General features: G+C 55.4%; 5 protein-coding genes across 5 annotated transcripts; all 5 read right to left on the bottom strand.

Annotated features, from left to right (window-relative positions):
• Positions 1-54: 54 nt before the first annotated feature.
• Positions 55-606, bottom strand: JKF63_04528 (uncharacterized protein; the record flags this gene model as incomplete). Its single annotated transcript, XM_067900512.1, has 1 exon — positions 55-606. The coding sequence occupies one exon, from the start codon at positions 604-606 to the stop codon at positions 55-57; it is 552 nt and encodes a 183-aa protein (XP_067756533.1).
• A 1,235-nt stretch (positions 607-1,841) lies between these two features.
• Positions 1,842-3,995, bottom strand: JKF63_04529 (uncharacterized protein; the record flags this gene model as incomplete). The annotated part of the gene is made up of 1 exon (XM_067900513.1): positions 1,842-3,995. The coding sequence occupies one exon, from the start codon at positions 3,993-3,995 to the stop codon at positions 1,842-1,844; it is 2,154 nt and encodes a 717-aa protein (XP_067756534.1).
• A 2,845-nt stretch (positions 3,996-6,840) lies between these two features.
• Positions 6,841-8,763, bottom strand: JKF63_04530 (uncharacterized protein; the record flags this gene model as incomplete). The annotated part of the gene is made up of 1 exon (XM_067900514.1): positions 6,841-8,763. One exon carries the CDS (start codon positions 8,761-8,763, stop codon positions 6,841-6,843), a length of 1,923 nt encoding a protein of 640 aa, XP_067756535.1.
• A 2,145-nt stretch (positions 8,764-10,908) lies between these two features.
• Positions 10,909-13,197, bottom strand: JKF63_04531 (uncharacterized protein; the record flags this gene model as incomplete). The annotated part of the gene is made up of 1 exon (XM_067900515.1): positions 10,909-13,197. One exon carries the CDS (start codon positions 13,195-13,197, stop codon positions 10,909-10,911), a length of 2,289 nt encoding a protein of 762 aa, XP_067756536.1.
• A 1,024-nt stretch (positions 13,198-14,221) lies between these two features.
• Positions 14,222-14,596, bottom strand: JKF63_04532 (uncharacterized protein; the record flags this gene model as incomplete). The annotated part of the gene is made up of 1 exon (XM_067900516.1): positions 14,222-14,596. The coding sequence occupies one exon, from the start codon at positions 14,594-14,596 to the stop codon at positions 14,222-14,224; it is 375 nt and encodes a 124-aa protein (XP_067756537.1).
• Positions 14,597-15,527: the final 931 nt, after the last annotated feature.

Here is a 15,527-nt window from a genome sequence, read left to right on the forward strand (position 1 = left end):
GCCTGCAAAGATAATAAAACCGGAGCGCCCGCACACCCGCAACCCTGCGCGAGGTCACGCATAAATGAGGCCGGCCTGCCTCATTCCGCGCCCTATCACCATGAACGACATCGTCACCGTACCGCCTGTCACGGTGTGCAATTTGAAACGCTGCTCATTATCCGCAATGAGAGAATTGTCGCGGAGCACCGGGTAGCCACCCATAAGCGACAGACGCAAGGCCTGCCAAGCGCGACGAAGTGCGCTGGAGCTCCAAAAATTCGGCTTCCACGTCGACAGGCGCAGCTCCTGTTCCCCGCCGCCAGGCATGGGCAAGTAGGCGGTGCCGTAGCCGCCGATATCTTTGCAACCGTAGTCGTCCAACTGCCACACCTGAATGGCGATCTTGGGCCAGCCATGCACGCTGTTGAAGCTGTAGTGGACATCGATTGGATAGTTCCAGGGAATGCCATTGTCGCTGCTTCGCATCACGTGCGTCGAGCCCGAAGTGCGGCCCTCGACGGCAATCCATTGAGCGCCCGTGATGATTTCATAGCTACAGAAGTAGCTGCTGTTGCCGAAGTCCTCGCCGCACTGTATTTCACCGATGATGTGTAGTTCCGACATGGTGAGTACGCGCCAGAACACACTATAGCCAATAAAAAAAAAACAGCGGGGGAGGGGAGGGGGGGAAGCAAAAAACACTGCACTTCAGTGAAGGCCCGTACGTACTCGATACAGCTGAAGAATATGTGGGTGAAGGCTGCACTGCTAGTCGGTAGCACTCGTCTCGCACTACCGCTTCTTTCTGTGTGTGTATGCCTGTCACACACACACACACCTCCACCCCGATCTCCCAACCCGCAAGGTTTTCACTTCCCCACGTGACCTCGGTCTACAGCAGTTGTGTGTTCACGTATTGGGTACACTCACATGCGGTGGGGAGGGAGGGGGGGGTAATGGAGAGCTTCTTCAGAATACACTGCCTGGTGACTGTCTCAGCTGCAGTATTGTGGGTGTGGACGTATTGGAAAAAAAAGAAGGTCGGAGGGTGGGCAGAGCCGTTCCCGCCCTGGCGGTCATGACCATCCCCGTAGTGAAGAGTAAAGGGGGACAGGGAGGGAAGGGGGATGCGGTGATATATGAAGCACGGAGAACACATTCTGGGGGGGATAAAAAAACGCGCACCACCCCCGGAACTCATGAGAGCCGGAGGGAAGGGGCAAAGAGGAAAGAGAGAGAACAAGTACACACTCAAGAGCCAAAAGCCGATTACACCGGCGTCACCTGTTGAAGGCGCAGGTTTATGCCAAGGTGATGCCATCGAAATGCCGCCCCCCTCTACCCCACTCACCCCCCCCCTTCAACCACCACCCCTTGGTTCAGACAGGGTACTCTATGTCACTGAGGGTCTCCGGTGCACTGCATATGCCTCTCGCCCCACTCCCCCTCTCCATACGGTGTTTGGTACGCCCGGGTAGAAGAGATGATCTTGAATCTATCGGAAAAGAGAAAGAGAGCCGAGTGCTCATAACAACACCCGAACACGAAAACAAACGCTTATTGTTTTACCCGCGGGGCTAGCAAACGAGTACGAAGCCTCAGGTTGCTGCTGCTGCACAACTCTAACTGTACAAAAAAAATGAAAAAATAGACGCAGCGCTTTGCGGCGCAGGTGTAAATGTCGGAGCATCGATGGAGATGATACGTGCCGATCACCGAATCAGCACATTCGACGAGATGATCGACTTGCGTGCCCACTATTCTACACGTCTGTAGGACGCGTCTTCCTCCTCCCTGGAAAAGCAGTGGCGGGGGGGGGGGAGGAGAAGGGAGGGCAGAGGCAGCTCACGTGGGCGAATCTAGACTGAGTACAGAAGCTCAGCAACATCCATGTCTGCAGAGAAAAGCACCACTGGGAAGAGCGGCGCGGGGTGAAGCGCGGGGACAAAACGGAACGCGATGCCCATCGAGACGCCATCCACGTAAAACTCCAGACACCCCCGTTCGAGGTCCAGCCGCGCGGCCAGCTCCATTCCGGGCTCGTACGGGAGACCGTAGGGCCTTTCCGCGCCTGTACAAGTGCTGGTGTGCACCCCCTGTGCGATCGCCCCAGACGAAAGGTAAAGGAACGCGGGTACCTGCGTGCCGTAGCCCGTGAAGGAACGCGTGGTGAATCCGAAGGCCAGAGCAGGCACGCGGGGCAACTTGATATCGCTGCCCGTCTCCGCCACATCGCCTTCAAGGCACCTTCGACCTCGCCGCTGCGATACCGAAGCGTGGCACTTCGTCGCCGAGGACACCCAGTGGAATGCAAAGGTTAGAGAGCCGCGAGTTACGCCACGGTTGCCCAACACATAGAACGGGATAACCAGACGGTGCAGCATCTCCCCCAACCGCCCCTCGTACTCCCTCTCGATCAGCGTCAGAGCATCCGTGGCGTCCGCCCGACAGGCATAGCCGTCGCTTGACACGACGATGTTTCCGCTATGTGCGAGATCCCAGCGAAGGTGATGCCCATGGCCACGCGGTAAGGGCGGGACGTCGTCGGTGAGAAACCCCGTAGACAGTGGGCGCCGTACACGTGAAACCTCGGAACTGGCATGAGGGAAAGACGACGACAACGACAACGACGGTGGTGGTGGTGGTGCAGTACATGTTCGAATCAGGTCTGGAGAGGGCACCTGTGGTGGTGATGGCCGTGACGCCGGGGTCGGCACTGGTGACAGAGTCGGAGTTCTAAGGGGGCCCCGCAGCTGATGTGCGCGGCGTGCCTCGATGGACGCGGTCCCGCACAACACACCAGCGCCGCTGGAGAGGCGTAAAGCCTCATGAATACGAGTTAGCTTCCGTCGGTAGGCGTCGTAGAGGCGTTCATCCTCCTCTTGGGTACTGGCCATCTCCCGATGCACAGCACTTGGAGTGGGATGCGATGCCTTTGAGTCGTTGACCTCGTAGAACGGGGGCGGCGGTACGAGCTGTCGTGGAGAACTGCCCTGCACTGGCTGCGCAGGTATCAGCACCGGCGAGGGTGGCAAAGCCCCCGTACACGACATGCGCGCCGAGACACATCGCTCGCCAGCAGAGGAAGACGGCATTGTCTCTTCTGTGAGTCCACATGACGGCGGCGATGAGCGGGGAGGACTGGCCCCCTGGGAGGGGCACTCTGGAGGCGACACGGCAGCCCCTGCCAAACAGGTACGAGTGGCAATTCCTGGCGTCGACGGTGGGGGTGATGGGAACGCATGTGGTGGAGTCCCTTCGTGCGGGGACATAGTGCTACCTGCAGCCCCAGCCCCGGGGACATCTACACCGCCGCTTTTTTCACACACACGCCAACGGCTCTGTACGTGCGCCGATGGAGGTGAGGGAGAGCTCGGAGGCGCCAGCGCCTCTGTCGAGAAGCCACGCAGTTCCCCTTCAAGCGCATCGTAGCTGGGATCCGGTGGCGGTGAGAGAGATGTTTCCAACGCACAGTGTTGCGCTGCGTCGCCGGGAGCCTCCGCAAAAGGGGAACGGTCCCCTGATATCGATGCAGAAGGCCGTGTGCCAGGTGAGCACGGCGACAAGCGAGCTGCCAAACGTTGCCGCTGCTCCTCAGCGAGCTCTCGTTCCAGTTGCAGGATGTGTCGCTGCTGCTCTGCTTCAGAAAGCACTGCATGTGCGTGCAACTCGGCTGATCGCGCCGTTACCGTTCTTGAGCCCAACTCCGGCGCTAGAGTTGCCCAGCTGCCATACATATAGGGCTTGTACGTTGTTGAGGGTGATGCCACAGGTGCTCCTGATTCGGCACTGTAGGTGTAGACTTCTGGCGGGTACGCAGACAAATACACCGCAGAGGAACTTTGAGCGCTGTACAGAGTCGGCGTCGACGTTACAGTGTACGACAACGGCTCCGACGCATCACGCGGAGGAGACGGTGTCCCACGGCGTGGAGTGGCGGAAGGCAGCCGGGAAAGCGGCCCTTCTTTGTTGCCGAAGGATAGGGCAGAAAGGAAACCGTCCTCGGAGATCATCACGTCCAGTGGGGAGACAAAAACAAACCGCTCCTGCTAGACTGGTCGTGTGGCACGACGCGTCTATATTTCTTTGCACGTGGGACAAACTCCACTTGCGGGCGAGGTACAAGTGGTTGTGGTGTGTGAACAAAAAAAATAAAAACGAAAGTATGCAGTGTGTCCTTGTTGAGGGTGCCGCCCGCCAAAATCGCTTCCCTCCCTCGAAAAAGAAAAAAACGGTGAATTCAATCAACTCCGAAATGAAAGAAAAAAACACCACAGCGACTGGCGGCAACATATACAGGCCTCCTCCTCCTCCTCCTCCTCCTCCGACGTTGTCCCCTCTCTTAGAAGGGTATGAGGTGAAAAGGCAAAAGAGTCACAAGAGGGCTATCGTCGCCTTGTCACATAACCAGAACGCTCGTGGGAGTACACAGATGTTCGAGTACATTGGCAAGTGGGCGCCGCGATTAGAAGAAGGTTGGTGTGTGTGTATCTAAGTGTGCGTGTGTGATACAGATACATTGAGTTGCGTAGAAGAGGCAACTACAGTCTTCATGGCAGGCGGTGTTCCTATGCGCATGGCGCAGTCCATTCCGTGCATCAGCGGGGCTTTACAGGGGCCCGGGTGGCACACGCCGACAGACACACATGCGGTTGTGCCTGCGTCTGTTTGGACAACAGCACCGCACCTCAGCTTCTCATCGATCATGACTGTTTAGAGGCGGCTTTGTGGTGGTGGAGCCACAGTTGAGTTCAAGAAACTTCGACACTTGTGAATGCACACAGATATCCCCCCACAGTGACACACACACACACACCTCATCGGGGACTATCACAACCTGAGGGTGGGGATACGAGTACAAAATAAAATAACCACAAAGCTACTAGACGGCTTACGCTTTTTTTTTTGCATGTTGTCCAAAAAGAAAATGAAGTTGCTTTCAAATAACCCAATGGTCTCCGGCAATGACGTTCGATACTTTTTAGCTACTGATGATGATGGATACACTAGTGAACCTGTATTTGTATAGGTTCTAGTCGCAAATCGCACAACATCAGGAGCAGTGTGTGTACACAGTAGCAGCTGTCTAGGGGGGGGAGCAAGGGAGAGGAAAAAGGAGGGGGGGGCATGCAGTTTAGAAAGAAAACCAACACTAAAATATATAATAATAGATATACGCGAAATAAATCGGCAAAAATGAACTCATTATTTTTCTTCTCCATACGTGAATGGGCATCGACTGCGCCTGCCTCATTTCACAGCGTTGTTTCTGGACAACTCACGACTTAACTGGTACCTTCCTAGGACACACACACACACACATACATACACGCGCCCTCATGCGCCCTCATGTACATATGAACATATTTATTGTGAGAAACACAGGAGATATTCAAGTGCGAACCTCCCCCCGATAACCTCTCTAATTGAGGGGGATAAACAAATATGGTACATCTAGATGGGACAGGCTCAGGACGCACAGACACACACACACACACACACAGGAGAGAGAGAGAGACACAGACTTCAAAACAAACAACGACTTTGCTACAAAGGGAAATCGACCAGCACCACTTCTCACACACGCCAGCTACCATAACGGTCAGGGGTGTAGGTTTTTTTTTTATATATGGCTAGAAACGTCGTTTAGAGACAGATGCACATGCATACTGCTACGGCTGTATATGCATACACACATGAGTGCTCCTGAACAAAGTGCAACGCGTTTTCGGGGTAGGGGGGAGGATGGCGGGGACTCTGAGGCCAAACTGAGAATGTCCAACCAGCACCGAGAAGACCAGCTGCATGAGCCGGCACACACACACACACACACAATCAGAAAGAGATTATAGCCGCTGTGCCAGGAAACCCATCAAAGACTCTTTGTGCACAGACTAGCGTCATCCTAGCGATGGATGCATCTCCACACAGAGACAGACACAAGCACACGTCTAGGCGATCATCTATTAAACGAAGTGCATGCTCTGTGCCACCCGCACTCCCACCTCCTCCTGAAATTTGGAGGTGACACAAGTGACTTTGACAAGCAGGAAGGGGTGGATGGGTGGGTGGGGAGGGGGGGAGGGGGGGGGGGTCACACGGGAAGCGAAAGAGACCATCAAAGTATGAAGGCATCTGTAATCGCCCCATTGCTCCGCTTCTCTTGTAGCTGGTGGACTATAATTTTAAAAAAAAAGGGGGGGTGGGATTGAGATGAAGTACAAAACACACACACACACAGAGACAGACAGATATGCGCGTGCGAAGAAGAGCAACAATGGAAACGCACGCTCACACGCAGATACGCGCAAAGCGAGATGAATTTAGAAGAGAAAAAAAAAGACACACGGACGGCGAGAGTTATTGCAGGCACCAAAAGAAGAAAAAACAAAGCGAAGAAGGGAAAAGGCAGCGTACGACGTGAGTGCGGAGGGGAAAAATTGAAAAAAGAGGAGGCAAGAGGTCTCCTAGGCAGCACAGACACGCATACAGAGCGAGAACAAACATGTGGCAACCACCCACACGAGCAGAAACAACAGCAGCACAGAAAAAAAGAAACGGGAACCCCGCGGCGGGGCTTTAAGTGGCGAGGGCGCGTGTGTGGGTGTGGGTGTGTGTGTGGGGGGGCGGGGAATATGAAGGGAAGACAGCAACACACACACACACACAAAAAGTGTGCGTGACGTGTCAGCCCTTCACGCCCCAAAGGGGGTAAGCGAATGGCACGCTTAAAGGGGAAGAGACCCGCCCTTCTCTTTCTCTTTCTCCCCCCCCCCCCTCTCCTCTCAATCGGGGAGAATTTACGCACTCCCTGAGGCCGACCGTGACTCCACGGAGAACGTCTGCGACACCTGGTGCTCAACACTCATTCAATTTGGTGGGGTAGAGGCGCACGCACTCAGCGGCTGCAATGCTTGAGGCATTTCGGTAGTTGCCGTCGCGGGTGATTATGGCCCCTACGCAGAGGTCAATGTACGGGCGAAGACGCTCCGCCTCAGTCAGTGTCACCTCCACATAATAAATATTTTTTTCCAGCGCGGTCGCGCGAGACATATCGGGAAGGACGTTAGCGGTGCGGCAGAGCGGGCATACGTCCCCGGAAGTGAGCGTGTACTCCTCGATGCAGCTGACGTGGAACCAGTGGTGGCATTCCATCTCAATCATTGGACTCTCGCGTTCGAAGGGGCACAGGCAAATGGCGCAGGTGTCGAGGTCATCGTTGGCGTCTGCCAGCGCAACGCCCGCGCTGTGTGTATGCGACAGCCTTCCCCGATCGCTGGGAAGATCCGAGTCACGGCGTGGCTTCTCAGTCGCGTGGCTTTCGGTTACCGGTGCCGGCGAACGCAGCGATGAGGCCCGCGCTGCCACCGTCGGCCTGGCAGTCGCCGCAACATGCGACGGGTTCGCTGTTCCGCGACGTACCGTCACACGCGAGCGCCAGCTCGACTCGGGTCCAAGTCGCTGGCGCAGTACCTCCTCTATGTGAGGCTTGTCAGCGCGCTTTTCGGCGTCGTTCAGCACCCACGCGATAGGCCGCGCACCATATGGAGCGAGGCTGAGAGTAAGCAAGACAACAAACTTGTCATACGCTACACAGCGCGTAGCCGGTAGCTTCGGGGCTTCAGTGACGCCATTGCTGATCTTGCGCGTTGGGGGACGCGCAGGGGGACGACGCGTCATTACAGCCTGCTTGGTTGCTGTTGCCGACCTCTCTGCGTCAATACAGCTTGGGCGATTGTCAAAGACCGCGTCTGATGAGCTGCCGAGGCTACCTTTACGTTCCGCGGCCGCACAGGAGCTGCCAGAGGTCTTCGGAGGCGACGGTGACGTCGTACGGACGTTAAGGCGGTCTGGGTTCGTGATGTCAGAGCCGACGACTTGCCGGCGGGAGCGGTAGCGTGCAGAGAACACCTTCACGCCAGCCGCGTGGCCAAACGCGTAGGTGACATGGGGGGCGCGCATAAGGCAGAACAAGCACTCCTGCTGCTGGGCGTAAAAAAAGACGACACAGGCCATGCACATATCGAAGCCGTAACTCTTGCCACTAATTTGCGCATTGCTACGCACGTTTGAGTTCGACAGGGGGTCCTCCGCCCCTTCGTCGTCGTAGACCATCGCCTGGAAACCCGTGTGGATATCTCGCAGCCTACACGTATCACAGCTGTAACCCCCCAACACAAACTCGCATCGCGGAACCTGAAACGGATTGCACAGCCTCAAGTGCACAATCGCATGCCGGTGGGCAAAGGTCAGCTGCGTTGGCAGACCTTCCAGTACCTCCATCACTTCGGTGAGAGGACGTGCAACGATGCAGGCGACAACATTCTCGTCGTACTCCAGGTCCGGCAATGGCTTTAGTCCCGACGGGGTACCGTGTGGGCGCTGGGATATCTGAACGGCCGACTCTTTGTCGCTCTGGGTGCTTTGCACCAATACGCAACGAATGTACTCCGCTAGCAGTGGCACCGGAGCCGATGGAAAAGCCAGCACCGCGTTCATGAGCCGCTCAGCGGTGCGAAGGTAGGTCTGGACACCTGAAGTGCCGCGGGCAAGGATGGCCTGAGTAAAGAAGTCTGTGTAGGTCTTCCACGTATCCGCATCCAGGCCAGTCTCTTCCAGCTTCACAAGAATACGCCTCGCTGTATAGCGAAGGATCTCTATGTACATACTCTGTGGCACAAGTGCATCCCTTGCGCGTAGATGCTTCACGCATTCCCACAGCCCCATTGTCCGCTCCAGCGCCTGCTCGGCGGGGATCTGGCGAATGAGCATGTCTGCCATGATTCGCGATAGCTGCAAAATATGTGCCGCAGTAATCTAGCAAGTAAAAAGAGCGAATATACAAGACAGCGCAGAAGATTGGGGGGAGGGGAGGGGAGGGCGTGAAGGTCACCCGTTAATAAGCGCAGAAGTAAAGACGAAGAGCAGAACAACAACAACCAAAAAAAAAACAGAGACGATGGAGGGTGTTGAGTACGTGAGATACGGGAAACGCAGACGAGCAGTGAAAGAGAGAGAGCGAGCACCCAATGGAGTTCAGATACAAATATATATATATAAATATATATATAATCAACACCCTACACAGAGAGAGAAGTGGGGAGAGAGAGACTACAAATGAGCAAAAAAAAATTTGGTTTTTCACGCCAGACAAACGCACACACAAAAAAGGGGGAGAGAGTCTTGCGGGGTGATGAAAGGGAGAAAGAAAAGGGGCGGGGGAAAGAGAAGTGCTCGTGGTGGTGGCTGTGTTGGAAGGAAAACACCAAGAAGGGGGCAGCGCGGCAACAACAAGAGCAGAACAAAAAAAAAGTGAGACACGCAAGCACAAAGTCGGAATATAGAGGAGGAGGAGGGGGGAGTGGGAGACTGTGATAAGAAAAGCAGGAGATCTGCTTGCACTAACCTCAACGCCCCCCGCTTTGAAGAAGACAGGGCAGATGGGAAGTAGAAAATGCAGGTGAGCGGAATGCAGTCGAGCAGGCAGAAAAGGGGGAGGGAGAGGGTGGGAAGTGACACGCAGCAAAGACCCAAGAAAGAATGTAAGGGACAGCGCAATTGCTACGAGGTGGAAGTACGACCACCAATAATAGTGATGACGGGCGGATTCGAGTGCGGAAGCAGTCGCGCTGCCTCCCTTTCCACCTTCTTTCCAACCAACCGGCCACGCCTCGTCTCAAATCGTATCTCGGAAGCTCTGCGCTGATAAGATCGATAAAAACCAGCAACAACAAAAAATTGCAAGACACGACGACGGCGACGTAAAGAGACGGGGGGGGGGGGCAGGAGTAGGCGCCGCGCAGGAGGCCGCTAATCGAAAAAATAGCCCGACAAGAGGGATACCGCGAGATACCAGGAAGGAGAAGAATATAGAAGGAAGGCGAACGTCAACGGGATGAATGTCCAGTTTTGGGGTGCGCTACACTTGCCTCTCTGCCCTGCTTGCACCCCCTTCCCTTTTTTTGCGGTTGGCACTAAGGCGGTGTGCAGGCGAGTAGGCCCCCTCTCCCCCCTTAAAGTCTAGCGTAGGTGCGGGGAGCAGCGGTGGTGTAGGTGAATCAGTTAGAGATGAGGTGTGTGTGTGTGTATGTGTGTCTTGGTGCTCTCAATATTGATCTCTAGTGCGACAACGCATTTTACGCGGAGCAGTGGGAAGGGGAAAAAAGAGGGAGGGGTGACAATTTTTAAAAAAAAGTGATTTACACCGGCAAGCGGACACCTCCGAATTCGTGAAGTGTATGAAGCGGTTGCGAGTGGAGGGCCGGCGTGTGGATACGAATGCGTTTGTACGCATGCACCCGTGCGTGTTAGAGGTAGAATGAAGGACACCAGGGTTGGAGAGGAAGGATTAAAAAAAAAAAACAGCAATGTGAGCCTATTCAGCGAACAACAGATGGTGAGTCATGCGCACGCGCAAGCACACGAGAAATCACCAAGGCACGTGCGTGGTTACTTTTCGATGCGACGTAGAACGACTTAAGTGGAGAGGGAGGCCTTTCGCCCCGTTCCCCCCACTTCTTAGCCTGCACACATGAACAACGGCTATGGCAGGCTTCATTTGCATTTTTTCGGTTCGTTCACCTCACTTTCTTCACGCTGTCGCTTGCCTCGCCATTGGAGTGTTCGAGGTCGCACACAAAACAGCTCACCCAAGTGAGCGCATTCTCGCACTGTGGCCCTATCTCTGTATCCATCCCACACCACTCTCTGAAGATTTACAGATGTAAATCTTCACAAATATATCCTGAACAAAAATCTGCCGTTGTGTGCGTGGTCAACCAGCGCACATCTTCAGTCAACACCGCCATCCAATCATGGTGCCCTGCGGGGAAAAGAGGGGGAGGGGGAAGGGGGGAGGGAACAGAGCCCCCCTCCCCCAATCATCAGCGAAACATTTCTGACCGTCCATTCTTGGTACACGACGACCTATGCCTCCTCTCTCTCTTTCCTCTCGTAGAGGGTAACGGCTGGAGGTTTCCCGGGGCCCTGACGTCGCGGCAGCCTGTATATCTTCTGTTCCGTCAGCGAGCGAGATGGGTGAAAGCACGCCTCAAGGTGTACGCCCTGCTCACGTGCGGCGTGGCACAACTGCTCATTCGAGGTAACAATGACGGCGTTGACGGCGTCAGCGAGGCCAAATACAACCTTGTTACGTAGGGAGACCTTGCCGCTGAGTCGAAGGTACTCCACAGAGGTAAAGAGTGGCGGCGGCTGTGAAGAAGAGAAGTGCAGTGCTGTCTCGCCACGTACACTGGAACCGTGTGCCGCATCATCACCACCACCACCACCACTAGCGACTTCGCTGCACACACGATTCCGCAGAAAAGTCGTGTCCACGACACTGACAAGACGCAGCAGACGGGCAGCACGCGCTACCTCTTGCGGTCCCGCAATTGTCTCCAGAATCCATTTGAACTCCTCATGTGTGACATCCGCCATGATCCAGTTGGGCCGTTGCGAAGTCGAGTGCGATGCAGACTCGCCCGCGCCGTCCACGCGGCCGCTGTACTCGATCAACAAACTCGACTCATCGAGACGCATTGTTGCTGGTGGTGCCGTAGCGCTGGGGGTGGCGGTGCCGGTGCTTTGCTGCACGTTTACGCCCGCGCCATTGGGAAACCGCTCTCGCGCCGCCTTCTCGAGCGGACCGAGCCAGTCGAGCTCTGTCGGCAACAGTAGAACTGCGGGGATGACCCGGCTGCGCTCTGTGACGTCCGACAGCGGCGTTGTTCCGGCTGCCGCGTCCTCGCACGGTGACAAAAGTGCCCGCCGCATCGTCTCGTCCAGCGCATTTCTGGTACACCAGGCGGTGTGCAATCGCAACGCCGGTTCCACCACCTCCACAACGGCATGGCACTCGTTGTCCTCTTTGCGCTGTTGCTCTTGCAAAACGTGGAACGGTGCCAATCGCTCCATTCGCACATCGTGGGGTAAACCATCCACGTAGCAGCTCTGGGAGCAGAGGGTGACCAACGCCGTTGTGTCAAGGCAAATCACCTCAGGAGACCGCGCCAGCGGTGGAAGCCAGGTAGTGGTAATTTGAGTGGGTAGTCGGGCATGTGGTTGCCGCGATCGAATTTGTGGACGTGAGACCGCCAAACTGTGGTCTGCCGAGAGCGATGCCCATTTCACATCGTTCGCCACGAAGAACCTCTCCAGCACGGGCGGTGGTGGGTGGAGCAGCACGACGGCTACCTGGACGACACGTCGGTGCGGCAGGCAAATCTGTTTGGAGCGCTCGACGAGGGCAAGGAGCATATCGGTAAACGGGGTGGCACCATTCACGTCCAGCGCCGCTGCCTCCAACTCAAGGTTCCGCGCTGTGCTCGTCTTCACTTTGATCCAGCGGTGCTCGTTGCAGGAGACCACGTCGACCTCAATACGCATGTTTTCTGTGAAAGGGGGTTTGTGCACAGCACTCGTCCCGTTCACCGAAGTGCGTCGCCCATGCCTTCTCGGCCCCAGGTTGCCGCCCACGGGGACGTACACACCGGTGACATCGGGCTCACGCTCAAGGCACGTCACGATGGCGCCAAAGTGCCACAACGAGTTACACTGCGCACACGCTACCGCCGTCTCAAGTACTACGGGTGGCATGTCGCGTGAATCGGGTACGGGAGACGTCAAGACATCCGTGCAACCAGCCGCGCGGAGTGCCTCTACAGAACGTCGCATATTATTCATCTCTTTACGGAGTCGGCTTCCCAGTTTTGCAGCACCATGGCACCGCAGCGAATTACCGCTGCCACGACTGACACGCGGCACCTCACCGATGATACGACGTTTGCAAACGTCGCCCTCGACGCACGCCGGACCCGAGGCAGGTGTGGCCTTTTCCACGTCAGTCTTTCCGGACAGGAGGCGCTCCAGCCTGGCGTGGAGATCTTCTGCTACGCGCAGCAGTTGCATAAGATACACATAGAGAGCATTGGGGGAGCTCGAAGTGGCTAAGCCCCCATCATGGGGGCCGTGTCGCTGGCGCTGCCGTTGATCTATCGCATGAAAGTCTTTGCTAACCCTGTCGGTGGCATCTGCGGGTATCTCTTCAGGGGCATCCAGTGACACCGCAGATGAGACGTCCGCGCTGAGCGGGCAACTGCAAGACCGCGAGCTGATCCCACTGCTGTGGGCACTCACGTCGAGGTTCAACCCCTCCTGGGAATCCTCGTCGTCGCCGGAGAGTGGAATTGGCGACGCTTCATAGAGCTGATCCATAACGACACACACCGTCTCCTGATCGCAGCCAAGTCGAATATATACTAAGAGTGTCACCTGAGTACGTGTGGGTTAGAAAGAGAGAAAGCGAGTTGTGCAAATTAATGCGTGTGCCCCGAGGCCCCCTCCCCCCTCCCTCCCTCCCCCCCCTGCTCAGTGTCCACGATAATTTTTTTACGAACTCACGGGGATGTGTATGTGGCCCTTGTGTAGCAGTGAAACACCCATAAAAAGCCGTGAACAGCCCCAAGTAAAAGACAACTGCGCGCGACAAAAAAAAAAGGGGGGGGAGGGACATCTCAAAACGCGGCTGAGATGTGGCGCACATGACGCCGTTTCGGTGTGGCATCACCACCGCGATACGACTCGAGCCCACACAAGCCTAAAAGCGCAAAGCCGCACAAAACGTAAGCAGGCGCATGTATATGTATATATATCAACTCCCCCCCCCCCTATGTGGAAACAGGAGTGAGGCTGGTAACAGTGATGCCATGAATTCCTCAGAATTTTCGAACAGGCCAAGCGCAGTTACAGACAAAACTGTTTTCTTTTTTTTTTTGCGCACCAGCAGAAGCAGCACCACCACCACCTCGCATCAACCGACCTCTTCTATGACACGTGGAGGCATGGGGGGGAAGGGGGGACCGTGCAGTGCACACAATCTGGAAAGTGGGGATCTCCATTTTTCTGTGATGTAAAGTATTTTTTTTTTTGGGGGGGGTGCTTCCCTCCCTTCTTTGTTTCTTTGCGTTAGTTAGCAGTGCGGTTCGTATAGAGGACGTGCACATGTGCGCGCATGTGGGCGGGTGGGTGCACCTGCGTGAAGGCAAGAGGCACTCCTCAGCCGCGTATGTGAAGTGACTGGACGAGGCCGAGGCCGAGGACGAGACAGAGAGGGGAGAGACCTGCACCCGATGCTTGTTGTGGCGTCACAACCTAATTCAGTCTCCCCTCCCCCTCACCGAAGAGGTCGCCAAAGGGCCGGCATGTGAGTAGACACCCGAGACTACGACTAGCCACGAGATCATTCACTATCCTCGTATCTCCACCAGTTCAACCGTTTTTCGAGTGGCCAGTCACGCAGCTGCTCGTATTCACGCTGTGAGAGTTCCACAAAGCGGTGATGCGTGTAGTCCTTGTCATCGACACACCGACCCCACAGTCCCACGCGGGCCGAGGGAACCTGATCGAAATTGACCGTCACAGACGTGATGCCACAACGCCTACACAGGCGGTAGCGCCGTTCACGGTCAAAGTCGTTGCGCATGTATTTTTGGTTCTCCAAACGGAATGTGTCCTTCATACGTTTGTTCAACACAACGCCATTGTTGCGGTTCAGTGCCCCAAACTTGGTGAAGGAATAGAGCGAATTGGGGCCGAACACGTTGACACGGGACATTGCTGACCGTTTCTTTTTTTTTTGTGTGTGTGTGTGTGTGTTTTGCCTTGTCCCTTTTATTACTATTAATGCACGAAGCGTATATAAACACAGTGACTGACGTACTACAGAAGCACCAGAAAAGGCAACTCACCCGCACGTAACAGAAGACACGTTGTGGGGGGAAGTGAGAGGGGGGAGAAGATACGCAAAATTCGAAGAACTTGTTTTGGGTATGGAGGTGGCCATTCACAAAGAGATGTGCAAGCCTCCACCGAAGCGGCTTGTCTCGTGTGCGTCTGCGCGCGTGTCAATCGGAGGGAGAGGGAGAACGCAATGGACTTCCAGTGCGTCGTGAAGCTACACAGTCAGACGCTCAATAAAGAAGACGGCCAAGCCTTCGGCTGAGGCACAAAGAGATGGCATACGATAATTCGTCACACTTCACAGCCCTTTCACCCACAACCCGGGAAACATCGCTATATAATGTAGCCCCTCCCCCCCCCCCCTCCTCCTTCCCCTTTCCTCTCGCCGCACGCGCCTGATGCACACCGTCGATGCATTGCTGTTTTTGTTTCAGTTACGTCCTTAAACGATGGAGCAAATTTTATAAGCCACGGCAAAGAAACGGAGGAACAAACAGAAAGAAATCTGATCAAACAAATGCCAAAAGAGAGAGAGAGAGCGACCGCAACACGGTTCGGTGGTGTAATGCTCGGATGCGTGGCTTCATCAAATGAGGGGGAGGGGAAGACAGAAGAAGTGACCACCGGGTTTGCGTTCTTGTGTGTGTATTTTAATGCTCGTGCATGTTTTCAGTGGTGTATTTCTCGGGCACAAACACGCACAAAGATTTGTTGCCCGGGCAGAAGTAAACAGGAGACCACCAGTAACAACAAGAGGAAAAGACTAGTAGGTGGACATACACAGGGGTTTAAAAAAAAAGAGAGGA

Source organism: Porcisia hertigi, chromosome 25 (assembly GCF_017918235.1).
Source record: "Porcisia hertigi strain C119 chromosome 25, whole genome shotgun sequence".
NCBI lineage: Eukaryota > Euglenozoa > Kinetoplastea > Trypanosomatida > Trypanosomatidae > Porcisia > Porcisia hertigi.